At 35.9% G+C, this 17,579-nt stretch overlaps 1 protein-coding gene across 3 annotated transcripts in view; it reads left to right on the top strand.

The window, feature by feature from the left end:
- Nucleotides 1-8,036: 8,036 nt before the first annotated feature.
- The window catches only part of TUSC3 (tumor suppressor candidate 3), a 122,715-nt gene continuing 113,172 nt past the window's right edge, over nucleotides 8,037-17,579 (top strand). For 2 of the 3 annotated variants that reach the window (XM_004682193.2, XM_012724970.1), the window contains exon 1: nucleotides 8,100-8,445. In XM_004682193.2, coding sequence (XP_004682250.1) covers nucleotides 8,308-8,445 — 138 coding nt within the window. In that variant the 5' untranslated portion in view covers nucleotides 8,100-8,307. Of the gene's footprint in view, nucleotides 8,446-17,579 lie in introns of all 3 variants that reach the window. The other variant, XM_004682192.2, reaches the window with a different exon arrangement.

Here is a 17,579-nt window from a genome sequence, read left to right as displayed (position 1 = left end):
AGAACAGGCAGATCAACGAAGTACACTGCTGAGGGGAGCAGCGGGTGGGCCAGGAGAGGTCTGCCATGCCATGTGGTCACCTCTGGGGCAGGCGAAAATCGAACTCATGCGGAAGCGGCTTTTAGATTCTCAGTGCTGTGCTTTAACTCGCTGCGCCACCAGGGAGGGCCTAACTAATGTATTTTTAATTATATATATTCTAGATTGTTCATTTTTGTATAAAGTTAGCTGTCATTTCTCATTCACAAATATGTTTTTAAATGTATTTGTCAAAAATTACTGAATTTAAAAAAAAGATTCTATTTTTGTGTAGAACTGAGGTGTGGGGGGTGAGCAGATTCATCAGAGTGGGGAGCAAAACAGGCAGGTTTTCTGAAATACACTGCTGAGGGGAGAAGTGGGTGAGATAGGAGAGGTCTGCTACACTATGTGCATTAGCTTCCTGGCCAGGGATCGAACTACATGGTTGCAGTGGGCCTTCATTATAGCAGCATTGAGGCTTAAACCCTAGGCGAGCAGGGAGCCCATTGGATTGATTTGTTATTAAATATTACTTAATTTTTTTCTTAGTTTTAATTTATAACATGGCAAACATAGTTCGATGCAAGCCGTGTAAACATAAGCCTTTTGTTCCTTAATAATTTTCAAGAAAATAAAAGGATCCTATGTTTAATAATTTGAAGATATTTTTTAACATCACTGTCACTAGGGTTAGGCTATGAATTCAGAAAGAAAGCTAGTGGGATACAAAAGAATTCTTTGAATACTTCTTGGAAAAATGGGAAACTGCACTGGGTCTTAAATGGTAAAGGGAGATTTGAGCATTCAGTGAGGTAAAAAAGAGAAAATACACAGGTGCAAAATACAGAAAATATGGGGTAGAAAAATTGGATCAAATTCCCTAAGATGGGAAAGCAATGTGTAGCAATATATATTGAAAAGTAAATGGAGATGGATCAGAAAGATGAAAGCTTTAACATAGAACTAGAGGAATTCACATTTTTTCATAGTGACTTTAAGGAGCCAGTGAAAGTTTTCAAGCAAAGAGGGTATACCTCCGTATAACTCTGCTGGAGAGAAATTCATCTTGGTAATGGTTTAGAATCTACAGAGAGGGAAATTAGTGGAAGTATTACCAGGGAGTCGATGTATAAAATGAGTAGGACAAATACTAGAATTTCAGGCTTGTAACTGTGTGAGGTTTGAGGCCTTAGCAATAAAAGAAACCAGAGTAGCATTAAGGGAAACAGTACACAGCAGGGATTACAAGGAAGGATAAAATACCAGTACTGATTATAAATCACCATTTGATGTTGAAGAGATTTCTATCATATAACTACTAAATGATATTTGGCATAACTTAAATATTAAGTGCATTTTCATTGTATTAGAATTTTCAACTGTGTTAATTTATAAAGCAAAGTGAAAGAAAAATTTAAAAATTAATTTGAATATTGATTTCAAAATTTTCTATCACTAAAAGTGTAATTTGTAGAAACTTTTGGTTTGAATCATTAACCTTTATCATTTAATGATAAAGATAATATAGTTCTTGTGGATTTAAAGTGATTACTTCACACGTTGCTATCCCTTTTCGATGTGAAGTTTGAATGCTTTCAAGGCTTGCTTTAATCTCCAGTTTGAAAAAAAAAAAAAACTATTGGTGGTTATCAAATGCCATTAGTGAACTGTAACTCGGTATTATTGGACAAAAGAAAAACCTGATTGAAGATGATTTTATTTCATTCTTTGAACATTTCATATGCATTCCTTTCTTACTACTTTTATATTCATTTACATATAGTTTAATAGGTAAAATGAATTTTAGTAATAAAATCAATGTAGATTAAACCCATTACCTAATAAACTTTCTGTACTTAAATTTAGAGCTTTTTTACAAGTCTTGGTTTTAGTCCAGAGAAACTAGCCTTTGACATATTTCTTAATAAGTAATTTAGCCCCTGAAATATATAATGAACTCTTGCAGAAAGCTAGCTGAATCTGTCATAATATCTATCAATAAAACTTAATGACTGACTATAATTTCAGTTAAATATCTTATTAATACCAAAAAAAAGCTCATACTTAGCATCTGTGTGTGTGTGTGTGTGTTTTAAACTACCCATCATTTCTTTCCTTAAAAATGCCAAGGTTAAAATGAGAATTTATTCATTAAAATTAAATCATTCACACGTGAATACAATCATATAAGTTACCTTGTCTGGTGAATTTAAGAAATAAGAAAACAGCCAGATACTTAAAGATTTAATGTATATTTACTGATTAATTTGGTAAGTTCACTTCAACCTTTTTTATATAATTGTAAAGATATTTGAAAGGAGATAAAACATGTTAAATTTTTCATGTAGCCCTAGAAATTATAGGATTTTAAAATCATAAAAAACAAATGAAAATAACACTGTTAAGTATTCTGCAGCAAACTCACATCTGTCCAAACTCAGACAAATTGTTTGGCATAATAAGTATAGTGAAATTATCTCTTCTGTTCACCTGGCTTCATGGCTTATTTTTCAATGTTTTCCTGGCTCTGTAGAATACTTCTTTGGTTATTTCAGAAACTCAAAGTTACTTTCTACACACTTCTGTGAGCCTCTTGGACTCTATTCTCTTTTCTGAAAAACTGCTACAGATTGCTTGAATTAAGTAACTTCAATCATCTGTCTTCTCCATAATTTCATTAAGATAAACTGTATTTTCTTAGTGAGCGAGAGAACTCTAGAAGCATGTTGCCAAAAAGCAGTCAGATTTTGGATGTAAACTTCAGCACAACTGAAATACAGGAATTTAGGATGTAACCCTAAAGTGAAATAGATACGTAAATGAGTGATAATATATAAAAATAAATTTTGATAGTTTATCATTGGGGGAAAAAAAAAGAAATCCTTCTCCATGACTTCACATAGCAGGACTGTTAACTAACTAATGAACAGTTCTTAGAAATATTTCTTGGCCCCAACATGCGCTCCACTGGTCTCTCTAGGTATACGTAACATACTGAATAAATAAGTGAGGGGCCCTCCCTGGTGGCACAATAGGTTAGGATGCAGCACTGCAAGCTAGCCGCAGCCAAGTCAGTGCAAACTCTATCCCTGCCCTGGAAGTGACCCACATGGCACAGCAGACTGCTCCTGACCCGCCCGCTGCTCCCCTCAGCAGTGGACTTCCTGGATCAGCCTGTTCTGCACCCCACTCTGTCTCTGGCAACTCTCTTTCTGCCCCTGCACCTCTGGCTTGTATCCCAGTTCTGTATGCATAAATAAATCTTAAAAAAAAAAAAGACAAGTGAAATAGGAATTTTTAAAAAATCAAATCAGGGCCCTCCCTGGTGGCGCAGCGGGTTAAAGCACTGCACTGAGAAGCTAAAGCCACTTCCGCATGAGTTCGATTCCCGCCTGCCCCAGAGGTGACCACATGGTGTGGCAGACCTCTCCTGACCCACCCGCTGCTCCCCTCAGCAGTGTGCTTCGTCGATCTGCCTGTTCTGCTCCCCACTCTGTCTCTGGTGAAGCTTCTCACCGCCCCTGAGCCTCTAGCCTGTACCCCGGTTCTGTATGTACAAATAAATAAATCTTTAAAAAAAAAAAAAAAATCAAATCAAATCTTGTTTCTGAAAACATCCCAAATACAAACAGGTTCTAAAGTGTAATTGCTCAGGTGCAAGTTGTTTAGTACTATAACTCCTTTTGGTAAATTTTGATTAAGGCTATTCCTTAGTATATTGTTTCAAATATGAATTTATTTTGACTTTAATATAAATTCTAGAGGAGAAATCAAATGATAATAAGAGATCATATGCAAAGAATTTTTATAAATGCTCAGTGGGCACTGGCGTTAGGTTGAAGTTTAACAATATTTATTAAAATAACTTAAATTCTGTTGATTTCATAGACACAGATAGCACTTCAAGATGCTCGAGACACATTTTGAACATAATTTACCATACAATACAGAATCACATTTATTCTCCAGTATTAGTAGAAAATACTCAAAGAACTTGTTTTAATAAGCCAAGATTTTAAAAATAATAAAATCATTTCATTATACTACCTATCAAATCAGTATCTTTATGAAGTTGAGAAAAGGCAGCTCTATGATGAAATAAAAATACCAAAATTTCCAACCATTGCTTTTTCAAACTCTGCTTCATGATACTTTAGGGATTTTTGTTTTACACTTTGCCCTGCCCACACATCTGGGCACCTGTATAATAGTTCTGGGGGTAGAAAGACTTTGTTGCTTTTTGTATTGCAAGTGATAAAAATGGAAGGCTGAAGCCACCGTCACATTTCTTTCACCCTGGGCATCTATTCATATTACATCTATAGGCACATTTTGTCAGGTCAGCTCATCTTTGGCACATCCCTGCAATAGACACATATGGAATATTTGTGCGTGTTTGTTAGATAAGGACATGGCCTACCATTTCATTCCTGTCTCTACTTCTGTATTTGTCCTGGAATGGTAGAGAAGTTCATGTCTGTAGTAAGTGAAATATCAAGCACCTACGACCCCAGTGGGAGATCATAATTCACATTTACAATGTTTTAGGTACTGTCATAGATACTTTGCATATATTCATTTCTTTCATCTTCATAGCACTATTGCTAGCCTCATTTTATGAAAAAAGACTCTGAAGCAGAGAGAGGTGATGTAGTCTACCTGGGTTCTTTTGACTACATAGAAAGAAGAGCAAGAAGTCCAGCTCTAGAGCCGGGCTATCAAATGGTCTTTCTTTAACTGGTGAATATACTACAGAGATCGAGTACAAAGTAGTTACTCTTCAGTAGGAGGGAAAGGAAGTTAAATGATCAATGATAAATCAGCAAATGTTTACTGAGTTTATATATTCTGAAATTTGTAAGAATTCCTTTATACATATTGCTTGATCTAATCCTCATAAGAATCCTATATTTTTTATTAGAAAATTTAGATTTCTCCCAAAATGAGAAAGAACAAATCAGTTCCTGACTCCAGTTAGTTTGAAACTGGCTTTAACATCATGCCTTAGAATTCTTCTGTCAAATAAAAAAATCACAGAACTTCTGTCAAATAAAACTCACAGACAAGGCTACTCTGTGACTGGGACAAAAAAGAAACAGAACAAGTTCCTTCCTAATCTTTTCAATAACAAGAGAACTGTACAAATCACAAAAAAAAAAAATTATCAATATCCTCCTCTGTCAGCTTTTGTAAGTGACTGCTCCTTTTTTGATAAGTTTCATTTATAGTTCTACTACTTTGTTCTCACTTTTAGACAAAAAAATTTAAGAAACCATATCGTGAAATATCCCCTGCTTCTAACAAGTCCTGAGATCGAAACCACACACATTGTGAATCCTCCCCAAAAGATTAAAAACAAAGGTAAAGCCTGTAACAAATCTTTTAATGAGATTTCCTATCTTTTCTCAGAGCTAACAATTTTCCACATCAGCAATGAGACAATAAACCCAACATAGTTCAACTTCAGTTGTGTTCTTTGGCTGGATGATATGAATAGTTCTGTACTTTAGAACAAACAAACAAAAAGCTAGACTCACCCATTGCTCTAATAAATGCACAATGCTAAGTAGCCTGGACTCAAAGATGAAGAAACAAAGTCCCTTCCTTGCTTGAGTTTACATTCTAATGTGCAAGGACAGGAAAATGATTACTAAAACATTATGCCAGCTAATGTTAAATGCTATAAAAATATAAAATAGGACTTATCCCAGGGCAGCTACAAATCTCTCACAGAGTGAACATCTTGAAGAGAAGATTTGAAAAAGACAAAACAGCATATTTTCAGAGACTGAAATATACCATAAAAAAGCTGGAGTGTAAAGGGTGAATTTATATTTCAGAAAGATGGTTTGAGATAAGAAGATGGCATTTTAGAGATATTAATCTTGACCTGAATACACTGAGAAAGTGTCCTATGAGAATATCTAACTATGTGAAGGGATTTCACCAAATGAAGAGCAGTGCAAAGGCCAAAGGCAGAATATGCTTGACCTTTTAAGGAAAACTAGAATGCTAGCCTGACTGGAGCAGAGTGAGAAAGCAGAAGGGTAGGGAATGGATTTATGAAGATCATTGGGTACAAAGTAATATACATACAAAAGATTTTGCTTTTTTTGTTGTAGATGAGAAAATAGCACTGATTTCATATATTAAGACAATCACTAGAGTAGAATGCAAGAAGGGAGGATTAAGAAATACTGGATTAGGCTGATAGAGCAATTGTAAATTTATAAGGAGGGAGGGTGGGACTAACATGGAAGTCTAATGTGTTTATAATAAATCCTAGTTACAAAGTGAGGAAGGAAAGACAAATGACTGGATGGTGTCAGGACTGGAGAGAGTGAGGAAAATGGAAGGCGGTTTTGCAACTTCGTAATTAGAAGATTGATGGGACCCTCCCTTCCAATAAGGAAATCAAGAGAAGTTGGGAGAGAAGGGGGATTTTTATCATGTTGCATATATCTCAGTGTAGCTACTTAGCTGATATAGATGAGGCATTTACTTGTGTTTCTGAATAGACAAAAGTGCAAGTCACTTTCTCAAATCTCAAGGAAAAAACAAGGAATTATTAAATTGTGAATGATTACTATAGGGGAAAAACTGTAATAATAGGAAATCAAAAGTTTAGGAGATAGATTTATTTATAAATTCTTTAGAAATAGGTGGCATAGAATGTAAGTAATGGTTATAGTTCAAATGGTTATAGTTCAAATTCCCACTTAACCCTTATCTTAAAGTGTGTGACTTTGAATTACATCATCAGGCTTTAAATTCTTCATCTGCAATTGTTAAAGTAGGGCTTATCTGGAAGGGTTGTTGTGGTGTGGGCATTCTTCCTGAAGTGCATAATTTTTCAGACCATCTGTACACTTTGAAGTGGATAAATTTAAACTTTATTTCTGTTAATAGTTTCTGATGGAAATCTTGTCTTTCATTTGAAGTCAGGCAAATCACAGTGGTAATGGCAGTACATAAGTTTTTATCACCTGTAAAAATGACAGTTTTTTTTTATACCACAGTACAGTTGTAGTGTTTTGAATATTACTACTTTCAAAATTACCATGTTTATAAGAACTGTTAGATATACTGTTTATAAGAACTGCTGCTAGACCACATGAGATGACAGAATTTATTCACAGTCCTCATGCCATATAGTTGATCAAGTATACTATAATTCTGTGCCACTTGATCTATCAGCACTCTGTGAAGTCTGAATATTTGTAGTACATCGATTCTCAGATCTACCAATGCTTTCCAGCATTCCCCAAATAGAAATGTTTGTCTTGCATCATGTGATGTTTTTAACTTTGATAGACATTTAATTATATTTGATTTCTTTGTAATTCTATGTATATAACTTATACATTTAGAAATATTATTTTAAGACTGGGTCAGTAGGCTTCATCAGAATATCAAAGGTGTTCATGATACACTTAAGTGAAAAATAACCTTGAAGTAGAGGAATACGAGTCACACACAAACACTAGAAAGAACTTGGCCCACATTAAGCACTCAATTAACAGTCTGCTGCTATTGTCCTTAAGATATTCAAAAGCCAGAAACTGAATTATGTCTTATCCATTACGCATCAAATTGTCTAGTACACTTTTGGTGTTCCATGAATGCTGAACTGTTTTCTAACACAAGAACGAAGTGATGTGTAGGTTGGCTCCCCTGACCCTTCAATTGGGTCTGAAGGGCACAGTGTAAAGTTCTAGGCTGTTCCTACTCACTTAGTGGGTTTTGGGATATGTTAAAGGATTTCAAAGATTTCCCTTTGGTTCCTAAAATAATGTACAGTGGGAATGGAGATTTCCGGTTGCTATGGAGACCAGGTCTTGATAAATTTCACAAAGCTGTCCTCTATCATCTAATAAGGCATGTCTGTTGCTGCAGATAAAGCCCCTTTATGTATTCCTGGTACCTATTACTAGTCTTAGCTGCAGAAGATCCTGGGCTTACACCACTGAGCTAGAGATGCCTGCCTTCCCGCAGCTCGGGTCTTGGACAGCTCTGGCAGCGCGCGCACGCACCCGGCGAGCTCCCTCGCCACGCCCACTTCCTGCCCCATCCCCAGCCTTTCCAGGTCCCCTCTCCCGGTGAACCGGATGCTCTGCCGGTTTCCTCCTCCTGGCCCTCGGCCCCCGCTCGAGTCCCTGGCCAAGACTCAGGCACCCACGAAGGCATAGGCAGGGAGCTTCCTGCGGTTAGCCTGACAGGTGCGATCACCGGTAGGACCTGGGCGCGCACGGTTACAGAGCGTGGAGGAGACACTGCCCTGCGGCGATGGGTGCCAAGGGCGCTCCTTCACGCCGGAGGCCGGCAGGGCGGCGGCTACGATACCTGCCCACCGGGAGCTTCCCATTTCTCCTCCTCCTGTTGCTCCTCTGCATCCAGCTAGGCGGAGGACAGAAGAAAAAAGAGGTAGAGTGGTTACTTGTGGCCTTCCTGGGTGAGGTGGGCCGGGCCTGGCCAGTGAGCCGAATTGTGGAGGGCCGCGTTGCTAGGCAGCCCGCCACGTTGCTAGGCAGCGGGGCGTGGGCGTTGGTTGCCTTAGGGCTGGGGGAAGCCTTTTGGGCGTGTCCTTTGGGCCCCAAGGAGAGTCCGGGGTTGGGTAAACCATGTTTTTTTTTGTTTGTTTTTGGCGTTGTGCTTCAACCCTTCACACTTTTCAGTCTCTGGGCTACTTGGACCCTCAGCTTGAGAGGGCTTGTGTTGGATGTGAATTTAACCTTTAGAAGTGTTAGTCAACCTACAGGAACTGTTGGTCTTTTGTGTTCTTTACTCGGGTACCTGTTTCAAAAGGCTGCAGAGCATAGTAGAAAGATGTTTTAAGTTACTGTTTCCTTACACATTTTTAAGTCTGTTGATGTTGAATTCAATATATAATTGTGAAAATAACCACGTTATTTAAATTAATGCAAATTTGTGATTTCTGATCACCTGATTTCAATCCTAGTCTGATGACTTTGAGGGCCTGGATTGAAATGACTGCTGATAAAGTTGTAAAGTTTATTTGTGAATTTCAGTTATCCACTTTTACTTTGCTTACTTTTACTTTACTTAGTTGATCCAGCAGCATCAGAAACAAATTTATTTTGAAAATAAATGGCTCCTTTGTGTGTGTGAATATGACTTCTAATAGTATACTGTTAGTAAAAGTATTCCTTATAAAATTAAAGCTACTTCCACCTTGATGAATTTGTATACACTGGTGACTTCAAATCTAATTGGGGTTTAAAATAATTACTACATTTTGTTGCTAGCTAGGTGGAGAAAGTGAAAAACCTCACAAACGAAATCTTATTCCCTTTACTGAAAACAACTCTAAATTCAGTATAACTTATACTTATTGTATTTTAACATGAAATTATTGGCGTTAGTGTAAACCTAGACTTATATAAGTTAAACATAAATATTTTCAAGTGCTTGGTATTTATGTACCACATTCCAAGAGTTTTAGATTTCATAATTTTTGAGAAGGGAGAAGATTAAAGTAGTAATTTTTCTTGTGAATTACTGACATGTAATTTCAACTTTGCTGGTCTAGTCTCCCAGTCAGGAATGTCGGAGCCATTAGACCACCATGGGTTGGTGTCTCAGGAAGCTGTGGCAGTAACTTCTCTGATGCTCAGGCAAACGAATGAAAAAAGGCAGATTTGTTTAGAGAAAGAAAAAGTTTATTAAGGAGGAAAGGAACAGAAAGAAAGTGGGACTTCCAGACCAGTGGAACGGGGCCAGGGAAGGGCAAGGGAAAATGGAGTGGTGCCTCATGGAATATGTATCTTCTTCCTCAACTATTCTTTTTTTTTTTTTTTTAGATTTATTTATTTATGCATACAGAACTGGGGTACAGGCCAGAGGTGCAGGGGCGGCGAGAGGCTCCACCAGAGACAGAGTGGGGAGCAGAACAGGCAGATGGATGAAGTACACTGCTGAGGGGAGCAGCGGGTGGGCCAGGAGAGGTCTGCCATGCCATGTGGTCACCTCTGGGGCATGCAGAAATCGAACTGATGCGGAAGTGGCTTTAGCTTCTCAGTGCTGTGCTTTAACCCACTGCGCCACCAGGGAGGGCCTTCCTCAACTACTCTAAAACACCATCAGTCTTTTGTGATTGGTTAGTTCTCACTCACTCTGCTTTATGTCTCTATACCCAGAACTAAGTCTCTGTGTCCCAGCTTCTGTGTCTTAGCGTACTTTTATCATCCTTATTTTGGAGTGTTCTGTTGCCGCTGTTCTTAATTCTGGGGTGTTTGACTAGTCTCTTCCAGAATTTGTTGCCCTTATCTTTAGAGACCTCCTTATTCCTCTGAGCTTTCACAATTCTGTTCTGACCCTCAGGGCTCCTCCTCTTACCCTGTGACTCATTATCACAGCAGAGGACCATAAAAATATGAGTAAGTCCATGGGAATTATGATGTTTTCTCTTAGAAAAGTCACTTTGATCACCTAAACTTTCAGTTAAAAAAAAAAAACAATCTAGCAAGTGTGTATGTTCAGTGAACCTAAGCATGTTTCGAATGTTGTTGAACCAGTATCTAGTATAAAATCCTAGTACTGAAAGGGTTCAGTACTAGAAGTAAATATTATTTATTGGAAGTACAGGAAATTATTTTAGATATTTCAGTGTGGTACTTTTCAAAACATGTCCCAGGGTTGTTCTGACCATATGTGATTTCTTCTTTGCTGAAAATTGATGCTGTGATAAGTGTTGACACTATTGTAATAGGAAGTACAACAGTTGGAATATAATATACCATGATAAATGTTACTGATATAAATACTCAAGTAGCTGATTTGGAGTTAACAGTATATTTATTCCTTCATCTTGGCAAAGTCAAATGTAGTAGAAAATGGAATCTAGAATGAAGAATGGACATTAGAATAGTGTTTAAATTATTAATAGTTATGGGAATAAAAGTTAAGTAAAAATAGGTATTTCAGTCTTGGAGCTAGTGTGTTACAACTCCTCTTTGTATCAGGCAAACCATTAACTTTCCAAAATTTTAGTGTGTATTTTAGTTTAGGCATAATACATACATCTTAGAGTTGTCATTGAAATTAAATTATACATACGTTTAGGCATAATGCATACATCTTAGAGTTGTCATTGAAATTAAATTATACGTACATACATACACACATACACATATATTAGTGCTTAGTGCAATATCTAGTAAGTAACAAAAGATCAGTACTTGGTAGCTGTTATTATATGGTCCACTTTTAAATTATTAGAATGGTGCAATGGTGTGATCCTAAAATACGGTTTTCTTAAACTATCTTTTTTGCTAAATATATTGTCTTCATAATAGTAAAGTACCTGGTTACCGCAATACATTATCTGTTATTAGGAAACACTAAAACTTCAAGCTTTCATGTTGAGAATTTCCACTGGAGATTTCCATCATGGAATAATTGCTGTTATTCATGTATTTCTGTATTTATATGGTTCATTAAAATATTTTCTTTTAAGAAAAGTTTTGTTATACTCTTAGGAACATAGTGAAAGTGATTTATTGAATAGACAAATAAAATCGACTTGGCGATTTTTACACTCCCTTTCCCTTAATCATTATATATATTGAATATAGTCATTAAAAACTAATGTCATATTAAGTGACTGAATTTCTGGAAGATTGTCTTTTAGAATATATAATTTATATTTTAGTCCATCGTGGGTTTCCTTTATTTGGACAGTTTCTCACATAATTTATTATCAATTTAATCAGGTTCTCTTAGAATTGTTTTAATCTATAGTTATCTTTTTTGATAATATGAAAAGAGCAAAAGAGCTCAAGTTCTGTAATAATTTCCAGTGGACTTACTGACTTTGCCATCATCAAAGGCAGAGGTTCTAATTTATCTTATCTCCAAGAAAATGATTAGTGAACAGCCTATGCCATGTATATAACATTGTGTATATATTATGGAAAATTGAGCAGTTCGTGAATTTTTTTTAGAGTAATAAAACTGCCTACATTTAATGAAATATTTTAATAGCCTCTGGTATATTTTAGAACATTTTATATGATATATATACATATATCAAGTTATGTGGCATAGATGTTAACTAAATATTTTACTGCCTTAACAAATCATAAAGGGAAAGCTTGGATATAAGCAACATATTTATACCTAAGCAAAGAACTTAAGTAGAAGAAAGTTAATGCACATGAATACAACTTTAAGAAAACTTTTTAAGAAAAATTTTGTACTGATATATATGATGTCAATGTATGATTTTATATGTATACATTATATACACAGACTGTGGTGCCAGACTGTTATTTCATAGTTAGATACTATGAACAATAAACACTTCCTGAAGAGTAATTGGAGATGGCAAGTCTTAGATTGACCACAATTGCTGTCAGGAATTGTGAAGGATTCGTCTGCATCAGTTTCATGGATGACGGCAGAAGGCATTGGAATCCTGTATGATAGTTATTGCACAACAAAAGTTTTGCCAAACTATCAGCTCCTGTGCTGATGAGACAGATCAGATGATGTCTGCAAATGTGATTTTTAGCAGAAGAGGAAACTTGGATTTGGGGAACTGAGTTTCTTTTAAATGGGCATTTTGCTTGTTTAGCCTTCTCCATAGATGGAAATGTTAATGCTTAGTAAACAGGAAAATAAATCTGCTCTTTGTTTAGTGGAAGATCTATTTGCCTTTCTGTGCCTTGATTTTGCTTAGAACTCCAGTATCTTGGCCTCTTAACTTGTAGCCATCTGTGTGGACACATTGGTCTCACCTGGAATTGATGTGTGCAGAAGATTTGCCCTTTTAGAACTAGGTCTCCAGAAGTCTGCTTATTTTATCAATAGTTATAAGTTTTCTTTGTTCTTTCATTTTTTTTTTATTTTTATGTTGTAAGAAAATGTAATAAGGAATTTTTAGAAGGAATAGAGAAGACTTTTGCAGATACAAGCTAGATCTTCTGCCATTTTTTTTTTAATTTTATTTTTTTATTTTTTTACATCATTCTACATTTCGTGATTTTTTGCATCTCACTTGTAATTCCCATGGGCTTCCCACCACCAATTCACCCATGTGCCATCACCACAGTCCAGTGCACTCTTCCCACCCCAGTTAGTTTGTTCTTCCTTAGTTACTAGTTTGGCTTTCGTTTTGTAGGTTGGAGCATTTGTAACACTGTCAGTAAAGAGTGTTGAATTGGGCACAATTTAGTTCTCCAAGAGTTTGTTGGTATGGAGTAGCTCTTTGTTGGTTGAGTTATAGACAGCATTGGTAATCTCTGGATTTTGAGTCTAACACGTGGAGCCCCAGAAGTTCCTCCACGTGTAGTCTCCAAGCAGGGTGCTTCTTTTTTCTCCTAGTGTATCAACTGTGTTTATGTCATGAATTGAGCTTAGTGTTGGTAGTCTGCCCTATTAACTTATGCTTCTGCTTCTTGTCAGAGTTTCTCTTGGATCCAGTTTATGTCAGTTGTCTTGAGAGATGACATAGTTTGGTGGTGACTGGAAAAAATAAAACCTCATCTTTTGATTGTAGGCTTGTACTCTTGACCAACATCTCCACATAGCCACCATGTGGTGATGACTAGCCATTCTACTCTATTCCTATGAGTCCTACATTTTTAGACTCCATCTGTAAGTGAAGTTAGACAGATTGTCTTTCTGTCTGACTGACTTCATTTAGCACAATGAGCTCATGGTCTATCCATGTTGTCACATAGCATTATTTCCTTTTTTAAAGCCTGGATTATATTACAGGAGTGTGTGTGTGTTTGTGTGTATATCTCTACCCTATGCCTATATTTTTATCCATCCGTCCATTGATAGACACTAAAGTTGACTTCATATCTTAAAATGCTAAAATGAATATGGGACTGAAGCTATGTTTCAAGACAGTGATTTCATTTACTTTGGATACATATATAGTAAATTGAATCATATGGTGGTTCTGTTTTTAATTTTTTTTTAAGGAACCTCTGTGATATTTTCCATAGTGAACAAATTTGCATTCCTTTTAATAGTGCCCAGCATTCCCTTTTATCCATATTCATCAACTCAGTATCTCTTATCTTTTTGATAATAACTGTTCTATCTGGTGTGAGGTAATATGCCATTGTGATTTTGATTTGCATTTCTCTCATGGTATTAAGTTACCATCAAATATACCTGTTGACCATTTGTGTGTCTTCTTCAGAAAATGTATTTTCTAATCTTTTGTCCATAGTTTAATTGGTTATGTATGTTCATTGATTTATTTTTTGCCTCTGAGTTAAGAGTTTCTTATGTATTTTGCTATGATAGTTCCTCATTGGAGACATCCAAAATCTATTGGTTTTTTTATATTGTATTTCAATTTTCATATGTCTCAAATATTTTTTGACTTCCTCTTTGATCTGTTGGTTGTTAAGTAGTGTTTTTGGATGGTTGCTTAATTTTTGTTGGGAGGGGGATAGGACAAAAATGAGAAATTGTTTATATATCACCATGATGTTGAAGTGATTCCTATTTACTTACTTTTTTTTTAAGATTTATTTATTTATGCATACAGAACTGGGGTACAGGTCAGAGATGCATGGGAGTGAGAGGATCCACCAGAGGCAGTGTGGAGAGCAGAACAGGCAAATGAACTAAGTACACTGCTTAGGGGAGTAGCAGGGGAGACAGAAGAGGTCTGCTGCACCACGTGGGTCACCTTCAGGGCTGGGGATGGAACTGGCATAGAAGCGGCTATGGCTCGCTTGCAGTGCCACACTTAATTTAGCTCATTGTGCCACCAGGGAGGGCTGTTTCCTTCTTTTTTAAATCTCATCATCCTTGCTTTTATGACACTGCCCTCATGACATTATACCAAAGTGATGGATAGCTTCTATCGGTTCATTATCTCTCAGGTTTTGTTTGTTGATTTCAATTGTCATTTTTCTTTGGCCTCTAGTTGACATGACACTTTACAGACTTCAGTTTGGTCTTTCTCCTTTTCTCAGTCATTTTAGTCTTATTTTACTGTTTGATACAATTGTAAAATGGAATTTGAGAAATGTGTATTCTAAACCCATTGTTTATATTTGCAAATTTCATTTAGAACAGTTTCCCTCTTTGTAAGTCAGTATTACCTTGTATGAAGTTCTTTTAAATGTGAAATAAAATAAGGTTTACTTTATGAAATGTTGAGGATTTAATAAATGTTAGTTCTAGAATGAGAGGCAAATGTGATTATTACTGCACTATCACTGCTATACTATAGAAACTGTTTCAGAAAATGAAATGTGTATTCTGGTTCTGGTGATACATCCTTGTGTTCTTGAGCAAATCACTTAGCTTTTTGGATCTCCATTTTACTCACAATGTAAAATGAGAGAGTTGAACAAGATAAGAATTTGTGAGTCTGGGGAAAATTGAAAAAGTTTTCTTACTATTTGGCCTTCTGAAATGGTACCATTTCTTTTATGGCATAAATGAGATTTTATGGAATGAACCAGAAATGTTTGTTTAGTTAAAAGTTAAACTACTTGACTAACCATCTGTTTAGATCTTTTCTAGATGTTAAGTTTGCATGAAATAAGGTAATATAATGATTGATGGCTGTTTCTTGCTGTGTCAAAGGTAATTTTTAGTCTTAGGTTGTCTGTTGGTAATAGTTCTGCTGTGATTTGATTACAGTCTTTATCATAAATATGCTTAGTATTCATTTTCAAAAACTTAATTGAGTTATATGATCCATAGAGAATAACTAAAGCTAATTGTGGCTGAATTATTTAAATTCTTTTTATTTGACTATCAAATAGCAATTAGGTTTATACTTGCCTTATCTAATTGATTCACATCTGTGATCTACAAAGTCATGCATTAAAATACTAAGCTACTTTTTGTACATTGCTTTAGTTTTCACCAACTTTATAGGTATTTTATCTGCAGTAACTCATGATAGATGAGAACTCTTACAAAAGAAATTTGAGTGTAATGAGCTCTTGAATAGGAAGTTGAATTCAAGGTGCATATTAACAAAATAGGAATAAGGTAATTCATAGTCTGAAAAGTTATCAGTAAGGGAAATAGGTTGCTGTTTTCCTTTTCTTTCTTTCTTTCTTTTTTTTTTATGTAATGCTACTTTTATAAAGGTGGGTTGGACTCTATGGATTGCCATCTCTCATGGTTTTGCATTTTCATGGGAATTCATCATATTACAGTAAGTAAATGAACCCAGGAAACTTTCTGTATTGTGTTCAATTTACTTGTTACTAAAATCTAAGCTTTTTTAGTGTGTTGTCCCAAGTCTTTGATACGTATGTCATATAATCATAGCAGAAGCTCACAGTAGATATTCTATGTTCTATGAATGTGTGTTGATTACTGAAGTATGTTATAGATGCTTTTTATATTCTCTCCTTTTTGATTAAGTCGAAATATTATTGAAATGAGAAATAGAAAATAAACATTTTTCTTAGTAGTACATTTTACCAAAGGGCCAAATTACTGATGTTTCTCTAAGATGTCATCTGTCATTCCCTTTTTTTTTTCCCCCCAACAAACATCGATGCATGGTTAGACACCATTCTTGATCTTGAAAGCAGAGTTGTAAAGAAGACACCGTTATCTTATAGTTTAGAGGTGAAAGTAGTGATTTGTAATGTAGTGTGATAAGTACATGAGCTGGAAAGTGTTGGTTGCCAGGGCTAGCACTCTTAAGATAAGCTGAAAACCAAAGAGAAGTATATAGGATATAACCTAATGAAAGGGCAGGGAGAAAGTGTTAAAAACATGAAAAACAGCAGTGGTAAAATTCTAGAATTATTATAAAGCACAATAGATTCAAGGACTCAAAGTATCTTGATAAGGCTAAGACTAAAGTACCCAGGCTGGGAGCCTTCTAAGGGTTGCAAGTGGAGTGAGACGTCAAATCCTAATGGATCCCGTAAGCCATGTTAAAGAATGTAGACTTGATTCAGAAATCAGATGGAAAAAATGAAGGGTTTTATCTTGGAATTGAGAAGTTGACACTCATATTGAGGAGGATTGCTCTCTCTGGTGTGGAAAATAGCTTAGGTATTCAGGAAAGGGTGACAGTCAACTCATTAGGCTACTGAGGAAGTCAAAGTGAGGTAATGGTAACTTGAAATATGTTGTGGCCATGAAGAACAGTACATGGGCTTTCAAGCTATTTAGGTGCTAGTCTAGACCGTTCTTGGTAATTATTGTATATTAAGTGAGGGGAAAGGAGAGAAGAATGAGAACTGGATTTCTTGGTAAAACAAAAATTCTATTTATAGAAATGGAGATAAGAAAAGAAAGAGATGTAGAAAGAAGGACCTGTTCACTTTTAAGAATGTGTGATATACTTCTATTTAATTTAAACTGAGATGATTGTGAGAAAGTAGAATTTATGGATATGCTCCTTTAATCTGGACTGGAGAGAACATATGTATTTCTAATCATTAGCATAAATGGAAATTCACTATGATGGTAAAAGAGTCACACAACCCAAGTTATGTATCATGAAAGTAGAAAACCTAATGCAAACCCTCAGGGGTACCAGTATTTCAGTTTTTCACAACAGGAAAGCTTGCAGAAATAACATGACT

Source organism: Condylura cristata, unplaced genomic scaffold (genome assembly GCF_000260355.1).
Source record: "Condylura cristata isolate star-nosed mole 26May11 unplaced genomic scaffold, ConCri1.0 scaffold00014, whole genome shotgun sequence".
NCBI lineage: Eukaryota > Metazoa > Chordata > Mammalia > Eulipotyphla > Talpidae > Condylura > Condylura cristata.
This window is presented reverse-complemented; position numbering and strand designations above follow the sequence as displayed.